Consider the following 23373-nt stretch of genomic DNA (forward strand, 5'->3'; position numbering starts at 1 on the left):
CAGGACTTCCATTTCAACATATTCTCCATGCGGGATGCTTTGCAAGCAATTCATCATCTGCTGTGCAAGACTTACAAGGGGGAACTGTCTTTTTCATCTCCTCGCGGATGGTCCTCTCCAGCCGATTGCAGGCAGCCGTAGAGAGGGACTGGGAGAGCTGCTGGGACAGGTGCTCTTGCAGCTGCCCACTGCGCTGCTGTCCTTCTGCCAGAGCCTGTTCCAGCCTCCGCTCTGGAACTAAGAGTTAAGGAACACGGAAAGGAAAGAGTGCAGAGACTAGAGATCCCAAAGACGGCAATAGCAATAGCACTTTAGACTTATATACCGCTTCATAAAGCTTTACAGCCCTAAGCGTTTTACAGAGTCAGCCTATTGCCCCCAACAACCTGGGTCCTCGTTTTACTGACCTCAGAAGGATGGAAGGCCGAGTCAACCTTGAACCGGTCAGGGTCGAACTGGATCAAATTAGCCTGCAATACTACATTCTAACCACCGGGCCACAACGGCTCTTGATTAGTCTCAATGGCAAGACTTCAGATATACAACTTAGTAAGGCTTGACTTGAGAGACAGTTTGGAGTAATGGTTAAGACATCAGGGTAGAAACCAGGATATGGTAAAGTTCTAATCCCATATTAGGCACAATGCCAGCTGGATGGTCCTGAACCAGTCATTTTCTCTCAGCCCATTGCAGGCATTGGCAAACCACTTCTGAAAAACCTTGCCAAGAAGACTGCAGGGACTTGTCCAGGCAGTCTCTAAGAATCAGGGGAAAAAAAATGGCTTGACAAGACTTATATTTGGCTTAAGGCTTTCAGACACATTATAAGCATGGCTAGCTAATATTTTTTTACAATATACTAGGAAGAAACCACTAAGCAGTTATTTGCCTGAAGGTGCAATTCCCTATTCTGACACTTCTTTCTTTTCTGTCATTTCTTACCATGATATAATAGTTTTAAGTGCTGGACCAGGAATTGGGGACCCAAATTCTAGTCTTCCTTTAGGGCCAGCTGGGAGAGGTTGGGCCAGTCACTCCCTCTCAGCCTTAAATAAATAACTGCAACGAACAGGCCGATAAACAAAACCTCTTGCTGAACTATGTGCCAATGGCTTTGTGATAAGAACTAGGAGAGCGCTGATATAGGATGAAAAATAACAATAACAAGTTTGTTTTCTCACCCTCTCACATTTTTATTGACTTAAAAGACTTTTCAGCCTTTGTTCCTAGGCCTTGAAGATAGCATTGCTTCGCTGGCAAACTTTGGATGTGACTTTAACTCCCACACTGGCTACAAACCGCTGATATCACCAGGTAAAAAGCCTGAGCAGCAGATAGTGGGGAAAAAAAACCCTGAAACCAAAAGATGATACTCCTCAGAATATACAAGAATTGGTTGAGGGACTAGCGGTTGGATGTGGCAGGAGGCAACTTCCTGCAAAGAAATGGCACAAACTTCCTTGCTAACCGGACTTAGCTAAAGAGGACATTCTTCATACTCTTTCTCCTTTTCTTATTTGGTCTAAAAAATTTTTTTAAAAAAAATGGTGCAGTAAAATTCATTTTAGATAGACATTTTAACCTTTTCTGCGTTCTCAAATTTTTCAAGCTGCTTAGAGAACATGGTTTCCCTATGATGCTGAGCTTGTCGATCGAAAGGTTGGCAATTCAGCAGTTCGAATCCCTAGTGCCGCGTAACGGGGTGAGCTCCCGTTACTTGTCCCAGCTTCTGCCAACCTAGCAGTTTGAAAGCACCTAAAAAATGCAAGTAGAAAAATAGGGACCACCTTTGGTGGGAAGGTAACAGCGTTCCGTGCGCCTTAGGCGTTGAGTCATGCCAGACACATGACCACAGAGACATCTTCGGACAGCGCTGGCTCTTCGGCTTTGAAACGGAGATGAGCACCGCCCCCTAGAGTCGGGAACAACTAGCACATATGTGCAAGGGGAACCTTAACCTTTTAATCCCTTTAATATCTGGTTCTGAGGTATAAATACAGCAAGTAGGAAAAACACAACCACCACTAATTATGTCAAGCAAAGAGGCCCTCCTCCTCCTCCTCCCAGCCCAAGTACATTCGTGTGTGTGTAGAAACATAACACTCCACAAGAATGCAAGGCCACTAACTGCGATCATCAAACCCAGTGTTGTGAATGGGACAAACTCCGGTTAGCCTTTTCTGAGAGGATACGCTCCTGCTCCTGCTGGGAGTCGATCACCCGCTCGATGTGACCCATAAGAGAGCTCTGGACAGCATCCAGGTGATCTGCCAGCCTTTGCATCAGCTCCATCTGATTTTGTCTCAGTTCAGCAATCTCCCTTTGCTGGGTCCTGAGCAGAGACATCAGCTCCTCCTGGTATTCAGGAGCACTCTGGAGGGAGAAGGCACAAGATAAACATCAGCCTGCTGTGACTTGCAGTGGATCTTGCCGATTTGTTCAGAGGAAATCCCATTGAGTTTGTCCTTCTGGTAGGGAACGAACTGGGCTCACCCACAGTGGAGAGTCATTTGGGAGAAAGGCAGAAAAATATTCATAAATGACGCAAACGAAGAAACATTTGGGAAGAAGCATTTATTTCAAGTAAAATGGAGTGGTGGGGTGGCCTAGAGGTGGAGCTCTCGCCTCACAATCAGGAGGCTGTGAGTTCGATCCTAGGTAGAGGAAGATATTTCTCTCTCTGGGCACACTGAGAATATATCTGCTGAACAAAACTATGCACTGGCGACATGAAGGGCATCCGGGCATTAAAACACTCTGCTAGCTCCATTCAGTGGCCCAGATTCCACCCCACAAGGGATTATGGTGTCATTAAATGAAGTGTCAGGGTTCCAAGTATCACCCCCAATCAAGTAAGATGGCCTCCACGGCTGACATGAAGATGATTTATTTCAATTAAGATCTGTGGCCTCAGGATCAGAACTACACATAATGCCCATGTTTTAATTTGCCTCCTTAATACAGATTTCAACATTAATTTATTGTACCACTTTTAAATACATCAGTATTTAATTTAGGATGGATTGGGAGGCAATTACTCCAACAAAAGAGCCTTGGTAGTACAGGGGTTTAAGGCACCCTGTTATTAAGCTGGTTATTAAGACCAGCTGCCTGCAATTACTGCAGGGTTCGAATCTCGCCAAGGCTCAAGGTTGACTCAGCCTTCCATCCTTTCTAAGGTAGGTAAATTGAGGACCCGGATTGTGGGGGCAATAAGCTGACTTTGTATAAAATATACAAAAGGATGAAGGCTATTGCTGAGCACATTGTAAGCCGCCCTGAGTCTTCGGAGAAGGGCGGCATATAAATCAAATTTAAAAAAAAAAAAAAAAACCAGCCTTACTTTTTCTTGATAGAAAGAAGTAATCTGGTGAACAGATCAACACTTAAACAATAGCACTTACAACTTATATACCACTTTGCAGTGCTTTACAGCCCTCTCTAAAGTGGTTTACAGTCAGCCTATTGCCCCCTACAATCTGGGTCCTCATTTTATTGACCTCGGAAGGATGGAAGGTTGAGTCAACCTTGAGCTGGTGAGACTCGAACTGCCAAACTGTTGGCAACTGTCAGTCAGCAGAATTAGCCTGCAGTACTGCATTCTAACTACTGTGCCATCACGGCTCTTAAGGTAACTATATCAAGTTTTAAATTCTTAAAGGCAAGCATGATCTTTTTTTTTTTTTAATATTTTTTTATTGGATTTTAAACAAGAATATAAAGACAATACAAAGACAAACAAAATCCCACCACCTACATACCCACACCACATTTTACATATATATTTTAGTCATCAACAGAATATATATTATATTGCTTTGTAAATTAGTAAACGAGTAGTACGTTCTTGGTTCAAGTGTTTTAAATTAAAGATAACCTTGCATCTTCTCTTTATTCATCTCCTATTTTTAATTTTTCACCCTATTTTCTGTCATCTACATTTGTACTGATTTTCCTTTCCAGCCTTTGATACCATCGGTGCCACACAAGATAGTATTCACTTTCTTCCTTTTCTTTTTCTTTTTTTTCAAAGGCAAGCATGATCATTGATGCAAATGATGAATAAAATATCTAGGGACAGACATTATTGCACAACTTAATTTCATCCCACAATTCCAAACCTCTGCAATATTGGAAGAGGGGATAGGGACAGAAAGGCATTCCTTACGGGGAAGAGAAACTGCAAAACAAATAAAAAGTTTGCACCAACCTGCTGATCGAAGGACCTCGGGGACTGTGGCGCATCCCTACAACCAAAGAAAATATGTTAAATGATGCGCTGTCATGATGACAACTTCAATTTAGATGCCTCTTCCCTCAAATGAAAACAACCCTCTTCTGATAACTTCTCACCCCAATAACTGAGTCAAGGGCCTGTTTTCTCAACACCAGAATGACAACAACAATAAAAGGAAGCACCTAAGTAAAAAGGCCAAGGACAAATTCCTAGCTTAACCAAGATAGCCGTGGCTTCCAATCTGGTGCCTCCCCAGAGATATGGCAGTACAACTCTTTGTATATAAAGCTGCAAGGAGGTTGATGTTTTAAAATAGAAGTGTTAATAGAAGTGTTAATCCAATGGATACAAAAATGACACTGTTTGACTGTGTACTAGAGTTATGGAAAAGGAAAACTACAATAAAAAATATTTCTAACAGAATAGAATAGAATATTGGCCAAGTGTGATTGGACACACAAGGAATTTGTCTTGGTGCATATGCTCTCAGAGTACATAAAAGAAAAGATAGCTGCCCCACTTCTCCTTCTTATGTCAGCACTAGAGTAAATGCAGGTTGAAGTGCTGACATCCGGTATCCATTGCTAAGTTCTCCGTGAAGAGTTAAGAAGAAGACTGAGTGCTTGTCAGGTATTTGTCTACCACATATATTCCTGTATATGTCTTGTATATAAAACACTGTTACATATCTAAGTCCCCGAGTGCTATGTTTTGCACTTGGGTTGTCTCCTACTAGTAGTCACGTTGCAAACGCTCTGACAGCCTATCTCTCTGATTGGTTGCTCAATGGAATGCCGCCATTTCCAACCGCATAAACACACCAACCTGTCATCTTTCTTCCCCTTCCTCTTCAGCTTTGGGGAGGCCCGAGGAGAAACTTTGGCCTTCCAGTCCTTCACTGGCAGCCGCTGGGCAGTCACTTTGGTCGTGAACCCGCCCGAAGTGGTAGCCAAGCTTGCAACTTCATCATCGTGATCACTGCAGAAGGAAGAGAATGGGAAGTCAGTCTGTGAGACGTCCCGGCAAATGATATTGTAATAGGAGTCTCAGATCAACTTTAGCTCAGCAGTGGAATAAGGTGGCATTCATCAAATGGTGAATTTTGGCTATTATTTTCCCATCCGAAGAAGCAGCCGATGGATCAGTTTTCCTTAATAGGACACCCTGTTCTTCACCAAGAGAACACGGCATCGAAGAAGCCTTAAATGCAATTTCGTGTTTGGTTTCCTATCATTTATAATATTGACAATTTAATCGATTTTCGGAGGAATGTATTCAGATCTTCTCCATCCAAATCCCAGTGCCACCTTGTATTAGCCAGCAATCCTAGTTTCTACTGACAAGCCATCTCTTGACATGCAACCACCAAGAAGAACGCTGATGCTGAACTGCTGAGACTCAAATGATCCATATTTCTCAAACTGCTATCAGACTGCATTCATTGGCGGTCTCAGATGGGAGCCCGTGAACGTATCGTTTGGAGATTTGATCTGGTCCAATCTCTGAATCAGATTTCCAGATGTCAAATCCAACCGATGGTTGGACGGACATCCAAGAGAAACGGATCCATTTCCTAAACCGGATTTCAATTCCAAATGTAATGAGTTATACCGATCAAATGTTGTCTAATGTGCTAATTCTTCCTCTCCAGATCAGAAGTACCGTACTTTTTGGAGTATGAGACGCACTTCTCCCCCCAAAAAGAGGGTGGAAATGTTGGTGCGTTTTATACACCAAATACAGCCATTTTTGGCCTCCCGAAACCCTGCCCTGCGCGTCCCGTTTTCGCCAAAAAGAGGCCTGTTTTTCGCAAAAACGGGGCCTGCAGAGTACTCCTGGAGGGCTGCGGAGGGAAAAAACATGATGCATGAGGGGTTTGGGATGCCAAAAACAGGCCTGTTTTTTTGCAAAAAAAGGGGGCATTTTTGTCCTCCTAGCCCCCAGGAGCACTCTGCAGGCCTCCCAAACCCTCTGTGCATCCCGTTTTTGCAAAAAAAAACCGGGCCCATTTTTGGCCTCCCAACCCTCCCATGCATCACGTGGAGCCCCCAGGAACACTCTGCAGGCCTCCCAAACCCTCTGCAGGCCCTGTTTTTGCGAAAAATGGGCCCGTTTTTGGCGAAAACGGGAGGCGCAGAGGGTTTGGGAGGCCTGCAGAGTGCTCCTGGGGCCTGGGGAGGGCAAAAACCTTTTTTTTCTTGTTTACCTCTTTGAAAACTTGGTGCGTCTTATAGTCCGGTGCGTCTTATACTCCGAAAAATACAGTAATTTGTTTATGCAAGAATCTTTTAAACGTTCATCCCCTGAGAACAAAAGCCCAGTCTCTATTTCTTTTTTTTATTATTATTTTGGCTGTTACACAGCATCACCATTTTTGTTTGGCTGTTAAGACACAGCATACTCATTTTATTTTTGGCCGTTACACAACATATCCTTTTATGTTTTGGCTGTTACACAGCATCACCATTTTTGTTTGGCTGTTAAACACAGCATAATCATTTTTATTTTCTGGCTGTTACACAGCATATCTATTTTTATTTTTTGGCTGTTAAACACAGCATAATCATAGTTGGTTTTACTACTGATCCCTACTTAATCCTTTCTTTGTTGTTTCCATCCATCTATACATTGCTTAATTTCAGTTAATCATATTTATTCTTATCCTTTTTCATAACAAGTCTCTTATTTCTTAAGACGCTGGGGAAGAAAATGGTCTGGGTTTTGACGACCATGTTCCCTACTTCTGGGATTTTAGACTAGGAAGCACTTTCCTCAAATTCATTTGCCTTGCTGTGCTAGAAGCATCAAGGAAAGAGAGAATGGCACGTAGCTCATACCTCTGCTCGGCACTGGCATCTTGGCTGTCGTGGTGCAGCAAGCGGTAGGTATGCCTGTGACAAGAGCTCTTATGCTTCTCTTCCACTTCATTCCTGGGGCTGCACGGGAAAATAAAACGGGGACACAAGTTGCATCGAACCCAAATGCATTCTGTCTTATCCATTCGTGCACCAAAGGTTTAAGCACTCAAGCACGTAGAAATCAGTGGAGTTTTCCTCTCTAGACGAAAATGCTCCACCGGATTCTAATTTTATTTCAGACTCATCCCAAACCCAGGCCTTAGTAAAAGTCTGTAGAGATTCTCAGTCATCCAGGTCGTGGTTGTCCCAAAGGTGCTTTTTCAGGAGGCAACTGGACTTTCTTTGTTTTTTTTCTTTTGAATAATTTCCGTTTCTCATCCAAGGAGCTTCTTCAGCTCTGACAGGATAGGTAAAGGTAAAGGTTCCCCTCGCACATGTGCCAGTCGGGATTCCCGACTCTAGGGGGCGGTGCTCATCTCTGTTTCAAAGCTGAAGAGACAGCGCTGTCCGAAGACGTCTCCGTGGTCATGTGGCCGGCATGACTAAATGCCAAAGGCGCACGGAACGCTGTTACCTTCCCACCAAAGGTGGTCCCTATTTTTCTACTTGCATTTTTTACGGGCTTTCGAACTGCTAGGTTGGCAGAAGCTGGGACAAGTAACCGGAGCTCACCCCGTTACGCGGCACTCGGGATTCGAACCGCTGAACTGCCGACCTTTCGATCGACAAGCTCAGCGTCTTAGCCACTGTGTCCATGTCTGACAGGATAGTGGATAATATAAATCCTTCCATTCCCCACCACCCTGTCAGAGCTGAAGAAGCTCCTTGGATGAGAAGCGAGATGTCTTCAAAAGAAAAAAACAAAGTTCAGTTGCCTCCTGAAAAAGCACCTTTGGGACAGGCCTTAGTAGCATATCTTGGGACAACGGGGCTGTTTAAAGATCTGGGAGGAGGACGTAAAATAGCGCTTGATTGGAGGTTACAATATAGGAAGTCCAGGTAATCCTCGATTCACGACGGACCCAAATTACGACCAAAAGGTATTTATTACCTGGTGCTGAAGCTATGATGGCTGTCCCTGCTAGGGTCATGTGACTATATTTTGGGCACTCGGCACTGCATTTATGGCCATTTGCAGCATAGCTGTTTTTGATGATGTTTTTGCCCCAAAACTGGCATTTACTTCCAGGTTCGCTTAACCATGGATTCACTAAATGAACATCATGATTTGCTGCTAAAAGAATTTATTCCAGGCAACCTATACACAACAATTTGATCTAGTAATGGTGAGCCAAATTGGTGCTAGATAAGGATCAACGGAATTTTGGGGAGGGGGGGTTGTTGTCTGAGTTTGGGTCTTTTGTAGGAGGACAAGGACTCCAAACTGATGATGTGTTTGACTCCTCACACAGGCTCAGCCTGGTCAACACCTTTCATCACAATTCAATCCACAAAATCCTGCTCTCAGGACGAAGCATAACTGTTAGAAAATGACTATTACTTAACTTGTTGGGTTGGAAATATATAAACCATCAATGTAGCTTTAAGGCTGCTGTATTGTTTCATACTGTGTCCTGATTGGTTAGCTCTGTAGCCAATGTCCTTAAGAGGGAGCTAGAAACATGGTTTGTTCTCTTTGCTCTCTGATATTTCTGTATGCTACTGTTTGCAAATCCAGAAGAACTGTTTATTGTGAATGACCATGACGATTGGTAAGAAGACTTTGTTATTGGATTATCCCTGGACTGTCGTTTTGGCTATCTCCTGCCTTATATGTGTATGACCTGGGCTGTGCCTTACTATTTCCTGAAAGTAAACACAACTCAGTGTATCTGTGTGTTGACTGTATTTATTCATAACTACTCTCAATTGCTTTCGTGTGCACACTCTTGCTACTCAAGGGTTACTCTGCGAATTCCTTAACAATAACAACAAAGGAGGATGGGAAGGAGGAAAAGAGAACCTGGTCACAAGTATCTGTTCTTAAAGTTTAATTATCCTTTTGATTTTTCTAAGATAGATTCTTGCGTTCTTCCACGGGGAAGAAGACTGAATTCCTGCACTTTTAAAAAAAATTTTTACGGTGACTACAAGAACCAACTGAGGCAGTGATGGCACACGTGCCATAGGTTTGCCATCATGGAACTAAGGGATGGTCCATTGCGGGCCCCAGGGAAGAGTGATAAGAGTCTGGCCTTACCTGTCTGCCATGCTGTTCCTGGTCTCCCTGGTGATGTCGGGAGCGGCCGGCCATGGCTGACTCACCCCGCTATCCAACGCCACATTTTCCTGAGGTAAAGCAGTCTCCAGCAGCGAGGGGGCGGTCAGCATGTCCACCTCGTTGGGGGCCATGTCCAAGGAGTGATGGCTGGGCTCTGAGCTGTGACGGTTGCGCGGGGAAAGCAAGTGGAGAGCGGAGGCTGCCGAAGCCATGCTGTCCGTGTGATGATTGGAGTCCAGAATTTCTACCGGGAGGCCAGACGGGGCTGCACCGAAACTACGCTGCAGGGTCTCTGAGGCGATTTCAGGGATGTCCTGGGACATGGCGGTCGAGGCTGAGGAGATGACATCCGGGGAGCGCTCACGAGTTGGCGAGGACTGGGGTACCACCAGAGGCTCCACTTCCTCCTGCTCCAGGGCCAAAGGAGGAGGGTTCCCTGGGGAAACCTTGAGAAAAAAAACGAAGAAGCTGATTTTCTTGTACCGTGTTTTCCCGAAAATAAGACCCTGTTCTTATATTTTTTGAACCCTGAAATAAGCGCTTGGCCTTATTGCCATGCGCTCAAAAGCCCAATTGGGCTTATTATCAGGGGATGCCTTATTTTGGGGGAAACAGGGTAGCATCCCTTACACAATCCTGTGGGACAGAGATGACAGTTGCTCTTTAAAAATTAGGATTTAAATAGATTTAAATCAAGCCTTTTTACTAGTGATTTAAATCATAATTTCAATCGTGATTTAAATCAAATCCACCCTGACACAGAGGCAAAAAAAATGGCCTAACAAGAGAATTCTGGGACCGACAGATCCATCTTTAAAATAATCATATTTTGAGAGGCCCAGGAGGTGTGCCTTCTCTGTGGTGGTTCCTGCCCTTTGGAATGATCTCCCCAACAATACAATATGGCTGGCTCAAACTGCACAAGCCTTTAGGAGATGGGCAGTCCTAGAAATGTTTTCAATCCATCAGTCAGGATCTTTCTCCCTCTCGCTCCAATTCTTACAATTTAGTTTGCAATGTTATACAGTAGTGGCCAAAATTGTGGAAACCTTTTGGGAAAAGTGTGTTTTCTAAAACTAGCTAATAACGCCACTTTTTTGGGGGGGGGGGGGGAGTAGTACCATAAAATTATATATCAATGGAAAGATAATTTAATGAAGAATGTAATGCAATAACTTTCATTAAGTATTTGCTGTTAGAATAGCAGTTACAGCATAAAGGAGGAAACTGAAACACGTAGAAAAAACGAGATATACAAAAATGATCACCCTAAAAAAATGAGATATACAAAAATTATCACGTCGGTTAATACTTAGTTGGGTAACCTTTAGCATGAATGATGGCCTTGCAACGTCTTCCCATGGAGTGAACTAAGTCTTTTAGTTCTGCAGGAGTTCTAATGTGAAACCAAGATTGAATGGCTGCTTCTATTAATTGGGTTTTATTGCTGGGTTGCTTCTGACTAACAAATTTCTTTAGTCGGCTCCATAGATTTTCAATTGGGTTAAGGTCTGGGCTATTCCCAGGCCATTCCAGCAGTGGAATATGATTATTTTGAAACTCAAAAAAAAGGAAAAAAAAAAAGGTGGTGTTATTAGCCATCAAATCTCAAAAATACACTTTTCCCCAAAGGGTTTCCACAATTTTGGCCATGACTGTATGCACAACGAATGTCTGCTTAAAAATCAACAATTAAGTTAGAAAGTGCAGGGGAAGTCAGGTGATGGGAAACCAGCAGGGCAGAGAGCTTGAGCAAGTAAAGGCACGGATGTTGCAAGGAAGGTATAGGGGGAGTTGAGAAGAATCAAGATGGTCTCGAGGAGAGAATCTACCTTACCGGGATGGGGACCTTTGGGGTCAGTTTGTCAGGAAGGCCAGGGAGCAGGACAGAATGGTTCCGCGGGCTTGCCTGGAGGCTCCCACTGCTGCCACTCAGGGTGAGGTTGGCATCAAGCTGCATCTTTGGGCTTAGGGACATGTCCTCCGATGGCCTGGCGCAGGCAGAAAGAAAGAGGAAGATCAGAGTTAACAGATAGGACCCTGTTCTGACCCAGGCTCCCTTAAAAAGCAGGAAGCAGAGTTTTGGTCCCCACAAAACCTCTTTTATTTACATGACTGCGAATTCCTTTCATTCACAGTCAGCAAGGCCTGTCCAAACAGTTTTTCAAAGGCATATTTATCAACACAGACCTTATCTCGCTTGGAAAGCTGCCAGGTAACTAGTTTCCAAATGCAGTACAAGGCAAAACTTGGCACAGAGTCTCTCAGAGTCACAGAACGAACGAATTGTTTCCTGCGAAAGCCCCCTCCTCGTTCACTCCTCTTTTGTTTCCTATGGGAGGGGCCAATCATCTCCAAGGTGTGGCTTTACTCCCAAGTCGACCCTGCTTTCTTAGTTGTTCTTGTCTTCTGGCAGCTCTGTGCATGCGCACACTGGGAACAGGCTCCAGCTGTTCCTCTGCCTCACTAGCTCCCTCTCTGTCTCCAATGCAGAGCCCTCGTTTGAGCTTTCCCCAGCCCCCAGGACTGGCCCATATTCCTCCCCAACCTCCTCACTGTCCGACTCTGCTGCCAGCTCTGCTGGCTGCTGGTGGATCACAACAGACCTGTCCATCTCCTCCCATCAGAAGCGACCTAGAAATCCCCAGCTCTGCCCAAGGCAAGGGCCAACTCTGCCACTTGATAGCATGCAGAGTGTCACGTTCCCAAAACACAGACAAACATAATACAGGCAGTCCTCAACTTACAACCACAACGAAGCTCCAAATTTCTGTTCCTACAAGGCAGGGGTTCAATGAGTTTTGCCCTGTCTAACCACCTTTTTTCGCGACGGTTGTTAAGCAAATCACTGCAGTTTTTAAGTGGCTCACACGATCATTAAGTCCCCGCACTGACTGTCATAAATACATGACAGTTGCCAAGTGTCCAAATTTTGATCACATGATCGTAGGGATGCTACGATGGCCGTTAAGTGTGAAAACTGGCCATTGGTTACTTTTTCCGGTGCAATTTCGAATGTTCACTAAATGAATGGTTGTAAGTCGAGGATTACCTGTATCTAACCGTTACATTTTGTCTGTGCATTTACTTTCTTAACACTGTCCCAAAGGTGCTTTTTCAGGAGGCAAGTGGACTTTCTTGTTGTTGTTTTTTCGTTTGAAGACGTTTCGCTGCTCCTCCAAGAAGCTTTTTCAGCTCTGACTGGATGGTGGGGAAAATGGAAGGATTTATATTCCTTGCAGACAGCTGGTCCTTTGCATCCTTTTAGAGGGTCGTTGAAGCACTTGGAGGTTTATCTGTGTCCTCAGGCAGGGGTGGGTTCTAATTTTTTTTACTACCGGTTCTGTGGGCGTGGCTTGGAGGTCATGTGACTAGGTGGGCGTGGCTAGCTGGTCAGTCATTTCTGGAAGGTCCTCGTACTTACAACCAGTCCTCGCACTTACAACCCGACTCATTTGTTTTCTTTTAACACTGATCAGCTGTAGGGCGGCCCTTTGAAGCCCCGCGACAAGAGTTTAAACAGTTTTTTTCCCTCTAGTCATCAGCTGGGACTCAGGAGGCAGCAATAGATTGGGGGTGGGACCAAATAAAAGGTAAGAATAACGTGGGGGTGGGTGGGAGGGCGGGGGGGGGGGGAGAACCGGTTCAGTGACATCATATCGTCACCACTACCAGCTCGGCCGAACCGGACCGAACCGAACCAGGAGGAACCCACCACTGTCCTCAGGGTCATCTGAGTAGTGCTCCTGCTTCCTGTAGTCTGCAATTCCCACCCCCCAGAAATCCATCCCTACTCCCACATCATTCAAAGGGTGTTCATCCCAAATTGTACAGCTAAAAGTCTTCCTTAACACTGACTCTGGCCAGCTCCCAATGAGAAAAAGGGAACGAATAAGAAACACAATACAATGGACCCAAAGTCCTATGAATGCCACATCCTGCTGAATTGGCCTCAATCCTCTTCCTTAATTGAAATCAGAGTTGTAGTTCAACCCACGATTGGGACTCACCTGGGAAGGGGGGGGCTCGCCGACCGAAGTACTGCTCATGGTGGTCACAGCAGTGAGGGAACTAATACTACTTCCGGGAGATCCCGTGATCTGGTACAGACGACAGAGTGTGTTATTTGGATGCAACAGGGAGGGAATCAATCACACAAAACTAGATCTTTGGATTGTACCTAGGAGGGTATATTTTGGGTGCCGATGCAAATACCATATTTTTCGGAGTATAAAACGCACTCACCCCCCCCCCCCAAAAAAAGAGGCTGAAAATTTGGGTGCGTCTGATACTCCGAATGTAGCTTTTTCAAAGCTTTTTTTCAGCCCTAATGAGGCGCTAACAAGGCGCTAGCGAGTGAAACAATCTCCATGCTTTGCTCCGACTCTCAGCTGTTCTTTAGAAGCTTTTTTTCAGCCCTAACTAGGCGCTAGCCAAGTGATCTCCCCGTGCCTTGCCTGCTTTTCTCATTGCTGCTTCCTCTCAGCTGTGCCTTAAAAGCTGTTTTTTATCCCCAAGCAGGGGATAAAAAACCAGCAAACTAATGTGCTGAAGCTGGCCAGACTAAGGACGCTAGCCAGATGAATACCTGGTAGGCAGACTTTTCCCCTCTATTTTCCTCCCCAAAAACTAAGCTGCGTCTTATACTCCAGTGCGTCTTATACTCCGAAAAATATGGTAATTTAGTCAGCTGAAGAGCTACTGTGCTTTATGTCTCCTTTTCTGATTTCCCAGGGGTTCCCGATCTCCAGTCTATACTAGGAATCCTAGACTTAGTGCTGGCTTTGAAAATTTAAAATGGGCAATGCATAGGATTTGAAACAAACTAGACCAAGGGCGTCAAACTTGATTTCATTGAGGGCTGCATCAGGGTTGTGTTTGACCTCAGGGTGGGGGTGGCCAGCTCGATGTCACTTGTGTCCGGGGCTCCTGTAGTGGACTGAGTGCTCTGCCAGTGAAAATGGGCTCTCGAGCTTCGCTTTTGGGTGCGACAGCCTCCTGCAACACTTGCCAGTGAAAATAGAGCTCGGGAGGGAGGAGGCTGTCACACCCAAAAACGGAGCTCGGGAGCCCATTTTCGCTGGTAGAGGCACCCCAGCTAGTCCTTCCCTGTTTCCAGGGCGGCCCTGTGGGACAGATCTAAGCACCCACAGGCTACATCCGGCCCACGAGCCTTGAGTTTGACATCCCTGAAATAGATTTTTCCACCTTGAACACCGGCTAATTCACTCTTCAAAAAGCTTCTTAATAACAGCGCCATTCCCGTTGCCCAACAGAGCCCTCCCATGCCTCAACAGCTTCTTTTCTTTTAACCGTTAGCGTCTGGGAAATAATGGATGAAACCTGACTATAATCTCGATTTGGTTCTGTCCTTTGCACGAATGAAGAGAGCAAGGAGAACTGGCCGCAAGTCCGGCCAAGAAAACAACGAAGACCAGATGCCTCTTTCTGAGCTGAAGGAGTTACCTGCTGCAGAGATGTGCTGGGAGTCATGAACGCGTCTGGAGTCATAAGTTTGGGTTTGGTATCATTCGATGGCGGGAGGAAGTCTACGGGCACAGACAGTTCCGAAATGCGTCGCAAGTCCGGCTGGGAGCCGTGGATGGATCCTTTCTCAGAGCCCCGGCCTTCCATGCCTATGTCGGCTAGGTGATCAGGGAATGCTTCAGGACACAAAGGGACAGAGTAACACAAAGGCGTCAGGCGCGAAGAATTAGGATCACCGGTTAAATCCCAGTTCAGAAGATGGATTGCTCAAGCCTATATAAAGAATCCAGTCAACTAACTGTTAGCACTAAACTGGCGGTACTTAATGGAATTCAATGGTGGTATATTTGGAGCATTTGTGGATATGTAATGATTCGAAGCTGAGTCCTCTCTTGACTCAACCCCCTCGGGCTCTGCCTCTTCTTCTCCTACGCAAAAGGTATGCGAAGAGGGGAAGAAATGGTGGGACTTACTTTTTTTTTAATTTTTTATTAATCATATTTCTATGCCGCCCACTCTCCGAGGACTCTGGGCGGCTTACAACAATCGACAGTATACTAAATAGCATATTGCCCCCAACAATCTGGGTCCTCATTTTACCCACCTCGGAAGGATGGAAGATTGAGCCGGTGAGATTTGATCCGCTGATCTGCTGAACTAGCAGTCAGCTGAAGTAGCTGCAGTACGGCACTCTAACCACTGCGCCACCTCGGCTCTTTAACTTTCAGTTAAGTGTGAGTAAGTCAACACAGTCGACTACCCATCCTAAAGATTTGGCAAACAGAAAAAAACCTCAAACAGGGCTTCAACACAGGCGCAGCAGACTAAAGTGCTATTAAGTAGCACCAGCTGCCTGCAATTCCTGCAAGTTCAAATCTCACCAGGCTCAAGGTTGACTCAGCCTTCCATCCTTCTGAGGTAGGTAAAATGAGGACCCGGATTGTGGGGGCAATAAGCTGACTTTGTATAAAAAAGAACACCGCTTGGGGGGGCCGAAAGCCCTACTAAGCAGGTATATACAAAAGTATGAAGGCTATTGCTTAACGCATTGTAAGCCGCCTTGAGTCTCCGGAGAAGGGAGGCATATAAATCGAACCAATCAATAAATCAATAAATCAATAAATAATAAATAAATAAAAAATAATAAATAAATAAATAAATAAATAAATAAATAAATAACCCTCCTCTCTATAACCAACCAGAGAATGCAGCAAATCTATGTTACTACAGCAAAGATTTGGTGACGTTTTGCAATAATGTTTTGTACTGAACGTATAGTAGGAGTGTATTTATGATAAACCAGTGACTATTGATAAGTTTAAAGTATAACTACATTTTTCCTTTTCCCTTTTTAGTTTGTACGTTTAGCTAGCTGGGATTGTCCTCTTTTTTTTTATTAAATTAAAGCTTTTTAAAAAAGTGTAAACATTATTTTGCTAATTGTGTATTTTTTTTAGAAAAAAGGAGGGAGGGAGGAAGGAGGGAGGGAGGGAGGAAGGAAGGAGGGAGGGAGGGAGGGAAGGAAGGAGGGAAGAAGAAGGAATGAAGGAGGGAGGGAGGGAGGGAGGGAGGGAGGGAGGAAGGAAGGAAGGAAGGAAGAGCTCCTTCATACTATAAATCCAAACTTGGAAACCAAATTTATTTAAAAAAATACAAATGCACATATCTAGATAATTTATTCACAAATGCACATATCTTGATAATAAATTATCTAGATATGCACATTTGTATTAAATGTCCGATTTTTAAAATTTGTACATCTTTTAGAAACAGCAAGCCAGAAACAAAAGAAGATAGCTCTTCCAGGCTCTGCCCAGACTTTATCTGGAAAAAAAAAACTCACCAAAGTCTTCACGGGGACCATGGGGAGGGACTGGAGTGACCGTATCTGGACTATGGAGGGGCTGGAACCTTATCTGGACATCCTGAAGGGCCCTGCAACATGTAGGTAAATGGCTTCAGGTTACACACTTCGCCTGGCTCCACCGAAGCACTCGTTCCACTTAAATCTGCCTCGGGCAAAACTAGTGATGCCCTCACATCAGCACCGCAACATTCATTCCACGTAGAATGAAGGCCATCAAAAAATAAATGAGAGGGAAGATTGCTGAAAATAACTTACTTGGTGTGGACACAGAAGAGTTTGATCAGCACCCCTGCTGCCGAGCCTGAAGCACCTGAACCTTGAACGCCTTCTGAAAAAGGAAGAAGCCGAGGGAAGAAAATGAATCGTTCCATCTTGTCGCCACCAGAGCCAGCCAAAACCGCAAAAGAACGGGAGAATCTCCCAGACATTAAATTCACATAGAAGTAGTTTATGAAACTTTTTGGTTCAATTAAAGAGCCATTCAAGACTCTGCATCAGTGGTGAAATCCAATTTTTTTAAACTACCGGTTCTGTGGGCGTGGCTTGGTGGGCGTGGCTTGGTGGGCGTGGCAGGGAAAGGATACTGCAAAATCTCCATTCCCTCCCCACTCCAGGGGAAGGATACTGCAAAATCCCCATTCCCACCCCACTCCAGGGGAAGGATACTGCAAAATCTCCGTTCCCACCCCACTCCAGGGGAAGGATACTGCAAAATCTCAATTTCACCTCACTCCAGGGGAAGGATACTGCAAAATCCCCATTCCCACCCCACTCCAGGGGAAGGATATTGCAAAATCTCCATTCCCTCCCTACTCCAGGGAAAGGATACTGCAAAATCCCCATTCCCTCCCCCACTGCTGGGTGGGTGGATGTTGTAAAAACTCCATTCCCACCCCACTCTGGGACCAACCAGAGGTGGTATTTGCCAGTTCTCTGAACTGCTCAAAATTTCCGCTACCAGTTCTCCAGAACCTGTCAGGATCCTGCTGGATTTTACCCCTGCTATGCATGGATAGAAGTAACTTTTAAGGAGCTTCCCTTGGGTTTTAGGGTGGTGGCGGCAAGTTCCTCTTGTTTTACAAAGATAAAAGCTTTCTTGACCAAGCTGGGTAGCTTGGAATGAGACAACGGTTGGGCTCAGATTCTCTCCCTCTCCCTCCTTTGCACATCCAATGAGTCATGATTTATCAATCCACATTTAAAAGAAAAAAGACAATGGAAGAGGAGGAACACAACAGAAATAAATCAAATGATTAGGAAAATATTAGAATGTGCAGAAATGAACAGATTAACATTAGCAATTAAGGAGAAAGACAAACTGAATATTACAGTATATGCTATGGGAAGTATTTTATCAATGGTTGGAGAATAAAAAAGAAGTTTGGAAATGAAGAAGGCTAAAGAATAAAAAATACATTAAGATAGAGCTATAAATAAGATTAAAATTATTAGTACACGTACGATGAGAATAATGATGTTTGTTAGAAGATACTAAGAAGAAAATGAAGAGCTTTACAATGTTTAATATATTATAACTTTGAGTTTAGAGAAATAATGTGAAGGTGAATGCAAATAATGTTGTAAATGGTGAAAGAAGTTGCACAGAGATGCTTGTACCCAGACGACACACTGCTTAAGGAAGGATGAAATGTTTATCTTTGTAATTGAAAAATAAAAAACTTTTTATTAAAAAAAAGAAAGAAAGAAATCAAATGACATATGGTGTGAAGGAACACGGGAGAGAAGATGTTCTTTTCTCCTCTACCAAAATGCTAAAATAGAAACAGAAATACAATAACAGAGTTGGAGGGACCTTGGAGGTCTTCTAGTCCAACCCCCTGCCTAGGCAAGAAACCCTACACCACTTCAGACAAATGGTTATCCATCATCCAACTGCCTACCTTCCTGTTTCCATTATCAGGATCATTTAAGATGATCTGAATGTTAACAGGCGAGGAATAAAAGTCAATTTAGCTTCACATTGTGAAGATTTTGCTACTGCAAATGGACAATCTGAACAAAAATGGGACTGACTCAAACTGGAGGAGGAAAAGGCCAGTCATGGTCTGCAAAGACTGTGCAAGAAAACTGTGCATGGAGAACCTGTACAGAAGGTCTGCAGAGCATCTGCTTGGAGTCTGGTTGGCCAACATGCCAAAAGAAAACTGAGTGAGAGAGACCTTTGTTTTTTTATCATGCCCAACTCTTGTTCTGTGTCCAGAAATGATGACTCCTGGGCTTCTTCATCTCAGGGAAGAGGCGTCCATCGCTTACTTACCAGCACTGATGCCATCACTCTCCTCTTCTCCTGAGAGGACCTCGGTGTGCCTCAGTCGGCAGCGGCTGACCATTTGGATGCCGAAGCTCAGGACCGGGTGAGTCAACAGGAACTCTGAGATGGAGCTGAAGTAAGCTTTGCCCTCTTCTTGGTTCTGGACAAGTTCCATTACATATAAGACCTGTGAAAAATAATCCGTTGCATTAGAGGCTGCAAGAGGAGGCACGGTCTCAACCTTGGCTCAGGAAGCAGGTAAAGCCCAGCGGAGTAGGAGAAAAGTTGATTGTTCTCCTCAGTCCAGTTAGGTAGCAATAGCAATAGAAACAGCACTTAGACTTAGACTTAGACTTAGACTTAGACTTAGACTTAGACTTAGACTAGACTAGACTAGACTAGACTAGACTAGACTAGACTAGACTAGACTAGACTAGAATTCTTTATTGGCCAAGTGTGATTGGACACACAAGGAAGTTGTCTTGGGTGTATATGCTCTCAGTGTACATAAGGAGAATAAAATACATTCATCAAGAGTAAAAAGATACAACACTTAGTGATAGTCAAGGTTACTAATAAGTTATCAAATCGTACTAGGAAACAAATAAAAACAATATAATTGAAAGATAAGCAACATGGTTATAGTCATAAGTGGGAAGAGATAGATACTAGTAAGGAAGAGAAGAATAATAGTAATACAGTCTTAGTAAATAGTTTGACAGTGTTGTGGGGATTAGTTGTTAAGCAGTGATGGCATTCGGAAAATAACTGTCCTTGTGTCTAGTTTTGGTGTGCAGTGCCCTATGGCACCTTTTTGAGGGTAGAAGTTAAAACAATTTATGTCCAGGATGTGAGGGGTCTCCATAATCACTCCATAATGCTTTACAGCACACTCTTATGCGATTTACAAAGTCAGCCTATGGCCCCCCCAACAATCAGGGTCCTCATTTTACCAACTTCTGAAGAATGGAAAGCTCAATCAACCACGACCACCCCCCGTCAGGATAGAACTGCAGACTGTGGGGAGTTTGCTTGCCATATTGCACTTTAACTACTGTGCTACCAGATCAGGTAAACCAGAGGTCTTCAAACTTGGCAGCTTTAAGAAGGGAGTTGAAGTCCACAAGTCTTAAAGCTGCCAAGTTTGAAGACCTCTGAGGTAAACCACGGAGGCACCAGATAGGCAATTAAACCAAATTAGCCTAAAAATTATGCCTTTTATCAATGAATCGTGTTAGCAGTTCCTTCCTTCCTTCCTTCCTTCCTTCCTTCCTTCCTTCCTTCCTTCCTCCCTCCCTCCCTCCCTCCCATATGTCATCTACAGAGGTTATATATATATATATGTATGTATGTATGTATGTATGTATGTATGTATGTATGTATGTAAATATGCATATTCTTTCTAGCCAGGTTTTACCTATGTAAGCTAAGATGTTCTACAGCCCTAGTTCTGTGAAATCTCATTCACAAGTTTCTGGGCTTTTTGTATCTTGTTGAAAAGCAACAACTCTGTGCTGCAATTTGGGAGACTGCAAACTGTGTTTGCAGCACAGAGTTGTTGCTTTTCAGCAAGATACAAAAAGCCCAGAAACTTGTGAATGAGATTTCACAGAACTAGGGCTGTAGAACATCTTAGCTTACATAGGTAAAACCTGGCTAGAAAGAATATGCACATAAAAGCCTACGAAAAAGAAAAAGAAATATATATATATATGAGATGTGGACAACACAATATAGGAAATAAAATAGTAAAATAAAACCATAATAAAATGACCATAATATGGAGTCATAGAATTGCAGTGGGATGGATGTTATAATTTGATACCTAAGGAAGCTAACCATCTAACTGCTTTTGATGTGGGTTATGATGAGATCATTCCAGGGGCTGTGAAATTTCCTGAGGGGACACTCGAATGGCCTCAACTGCAAGGCGCTAAAGACCCTTCAGGCATTTGGTCTGGGAAGTTAAGCCATCTCAGCTGGCTGAATGGATTTACTGTTGTATGTTGAAAGTGGGAATGCATTTTGTCTATTTGATCATTGGTTTCATTTTACAGGGAGTCCTTGATTTACAACAGTTCATTTAGTGACTGTTCGAAGTTACAACAGCACTGAAAAAAGTGACTTATGACTGTTTTTCACTTAGGACTGTTGCAACGTCCCCATGACCCCATCATCAAAAGTCAGATGCTTGGCAACTGACTTGTATTTATGACGGTTGCAGTGTGCTGAAGTCACGTGATCCCATTTTACGACCTTCTGACAAGCAAAGTCAAATGGGGGAAGCCAGATTCATTTCACCGCCATGTTACTAACTTAACAACTGCAGTGATTCACTCAACAACTGTGGCAAGAAAGTTCGTAAAATGAGGCCAAGCTCACCGAACAAATGTCTCACTTAACCGCAGAAATTTGGGGCTCAATTGTGGTCGTAAATCAAGGACTAGGTGTACTGCTTTAATAACACTATGATGTCCATTCATTGCTACCAGATAAATGGCCACATAAATCATTTAAATAAACACATCATAAAATAAACAAAGGACCATATGCAGGTGTTGCTTAATCAAGTAGCTACCACCAGTTCCAGATGGACATTCACTATATTAAAAGAAGATAGGAAATACTAAAATGTCTAATCTACTCATGGTAGAAATAGAAGTCTTTGCCAGGCCTGGAAGCCATCTTTTTCGTTGGCTCTTCAGGCCTGCCACATTTACTACTGTGGGAAACTGGGAGGAGGGATTGTATGGAGCACGGGTGATATATAGTCATAATAACATTCCTTTCTCAGAGAGTCAAGGACATCTTGCCCTGCGCCTGGAGGGCTGGAACTGGGAGGCATCTCCAGTTGAGACGATGCATTGATTGGACTATGTGATGGACATGTTGGTGTTGAGCAGGGACATGAACCTTCCTTTGGGTGGGGAAAACCTGGAAGCTTTCCGATTCGGGTTTTCCCAGATGTGCCAATATGACATCTCTAAATAAAATGGAACTTTGAGGAAACTCAAGCCTCGGAGTTTTCTTTCATTGGGGTTGTTACTTGAAACCCTGACATTAACCTGAATCCACAGCCATCTGTTCCGCAGGACAGTGAGATGGGTGGCGAATCAATTTAATAATAAAATAAAATAAAATTCGAATGCCTACCTTTCTTTGCACATCACTCAAAATTAAGTACTCAGCTGAGAGATCCAGGCAGACCTTCAGACTGGGAGGGACGCTCACAGAGCTAAATATATCTGGAGAAAACCTGAAATTGTCCGAAGACAAGAGTGGTCATGACACACTTGTGAAGTTACTCATTCCTCTTCTTTTTCTTGGAGATCTGATTCTCCCACCCAGACTAAAGATTTGTCAGCTACAGGAACACTTACTGAATCGTCTGGAGGCAGGTCCATGAGACGGTGCACCACATTTTCAGCTCTTGATTCTGATCTGCTCCGGTGATGAGAAACCTCCAAAAAGGAACCCTGCAGAAATGAATGGATGGGAAGAAAACTGGCTCAGCCCACAAAAAGACTGTTGTTAAGAAAATGTGGCTTGCAACAAGGGGAAACCCCCCCCTCCTCCAGCCACAGTAAATTAATACGGTCAATCATTAACTTTAGCAAATGGAGTAAAGCTTGGGAAGATAAAAGATCTTTCCCGCAAGTGGAAATCCCGGATATTCCAGGAAGTTTTGTTAATTACATAGAGAAAGAGATCTCTTTCGTCAAATATCTGCTGTAACTTGATAGGGCACGTTACAGCAGAGAGATGATAGTACTCTGCCACAAGCCACTTCTGAGCAGTGGTGGGATTCAAATTTTTTTACTACCAGTTCTGTGGTTGTGGCTTGGTGGGCGTGGCATGGCTTGGTGGGCGTGGCAGGGGAAGGATACTGTAAAATCTCCATTCCCACCCCACTCCAGGGGAAGGATACTACAAAATCCCCATTTCCTCCTGATCAGCTGGGACTCAGCAGGCAGAGAATAGATGGGGGCAGGGCCAGTCAGAATTTTTACTACCAGTTCTCCGAACTACTCAAAATTTCCGCTACCGGTTCTCCAGAACTGGTCAGAACCTGATGAAACCCACCACTGCTTTTGAGGCTCCTGCTCTTTTTCTACAGCCCAGCCTCACAACTGCAGGACCCTCCTTAAGAATGCAAAGTGTGTGTATGTGTGCAGCTATTTTCTTCCCACTGGCAAAGGGTCCCTTACCCCTTTCGTACAGACCAGGATCATCACTTACTCTGGGTCTTGTTTCTTATGGTTGTCACAGAAGAGCAAACAGGAAAGAGGCCTGCCCTCATGAGGTTTCCATTCATGGAGGCACCGACTGAAGAAAACAAACAAACCATGGTTATAGTCACGCTTCATTCCAAGCCAGCATGTGTTTTAGGCATGCATTCCTGAAGAAGATTCTAATGGCTATGTTCACCTT

The 23373-nt window shown here is 44.1% G+C and overlaps 1 protein-coding gene across 1 annotated transcript in view; it reads right to left on the bottom strand.

The window, feature by feature from the left end:
• The window catches only part of EDC4 (enhancer of mRNA decapping 4), a 47356-nt gene that overhangs the window by 11223 nt on the left and 12760 nt on the right, over positions 1-23373 (bottom strand). The window contains 16 exon segments of the mRNA XM_070952758.1: positions 76-231; positions 2193-2373; positions 4211-4247; positions 5063-5215; positions 7075-7173; positions 9296-9762; positions 11154-11307; positions 13327-13340; positions 13342-13416; positions 14783-14979; positions 16647-16738; positions 16926-16998; positions 18949-19129; positions 22096-22198; positions 22323-22418; positions 23182-23268. Of these exon segments, the coding sequence (XP_070808859.1) occupies positions 76-231; positions 2193-2373; positions 4211-4247; positions 5063-5215; positions 7075-7173; positions 9296-9762; positions 11154-11307; positions 13327-13340; positions 13342-13416; positions 14783-14979; positions 16647-16738; positions 16926-16998; positions 18949-19129; positions 22096-22198; positions 22323-22418; positions 23182-23268 (2165 nt within the window).

This window comes from Pituophis catenifer, unplaced genomic scaffold (assembly GCF_029215685.1).
Source record: "Pituophis catenifer annectens isolate HBS135680 unplaced genomic scaffold, rPitCat1.0.hap2 SCAF_13, whole genome shotgun sequence".
Taxonomy (NCBI): Eukaryota; Metazoa; Chordata; class Lepidosauria; order Squamata; family Colubridae; genus Pituophis; species Pituophis catenifer.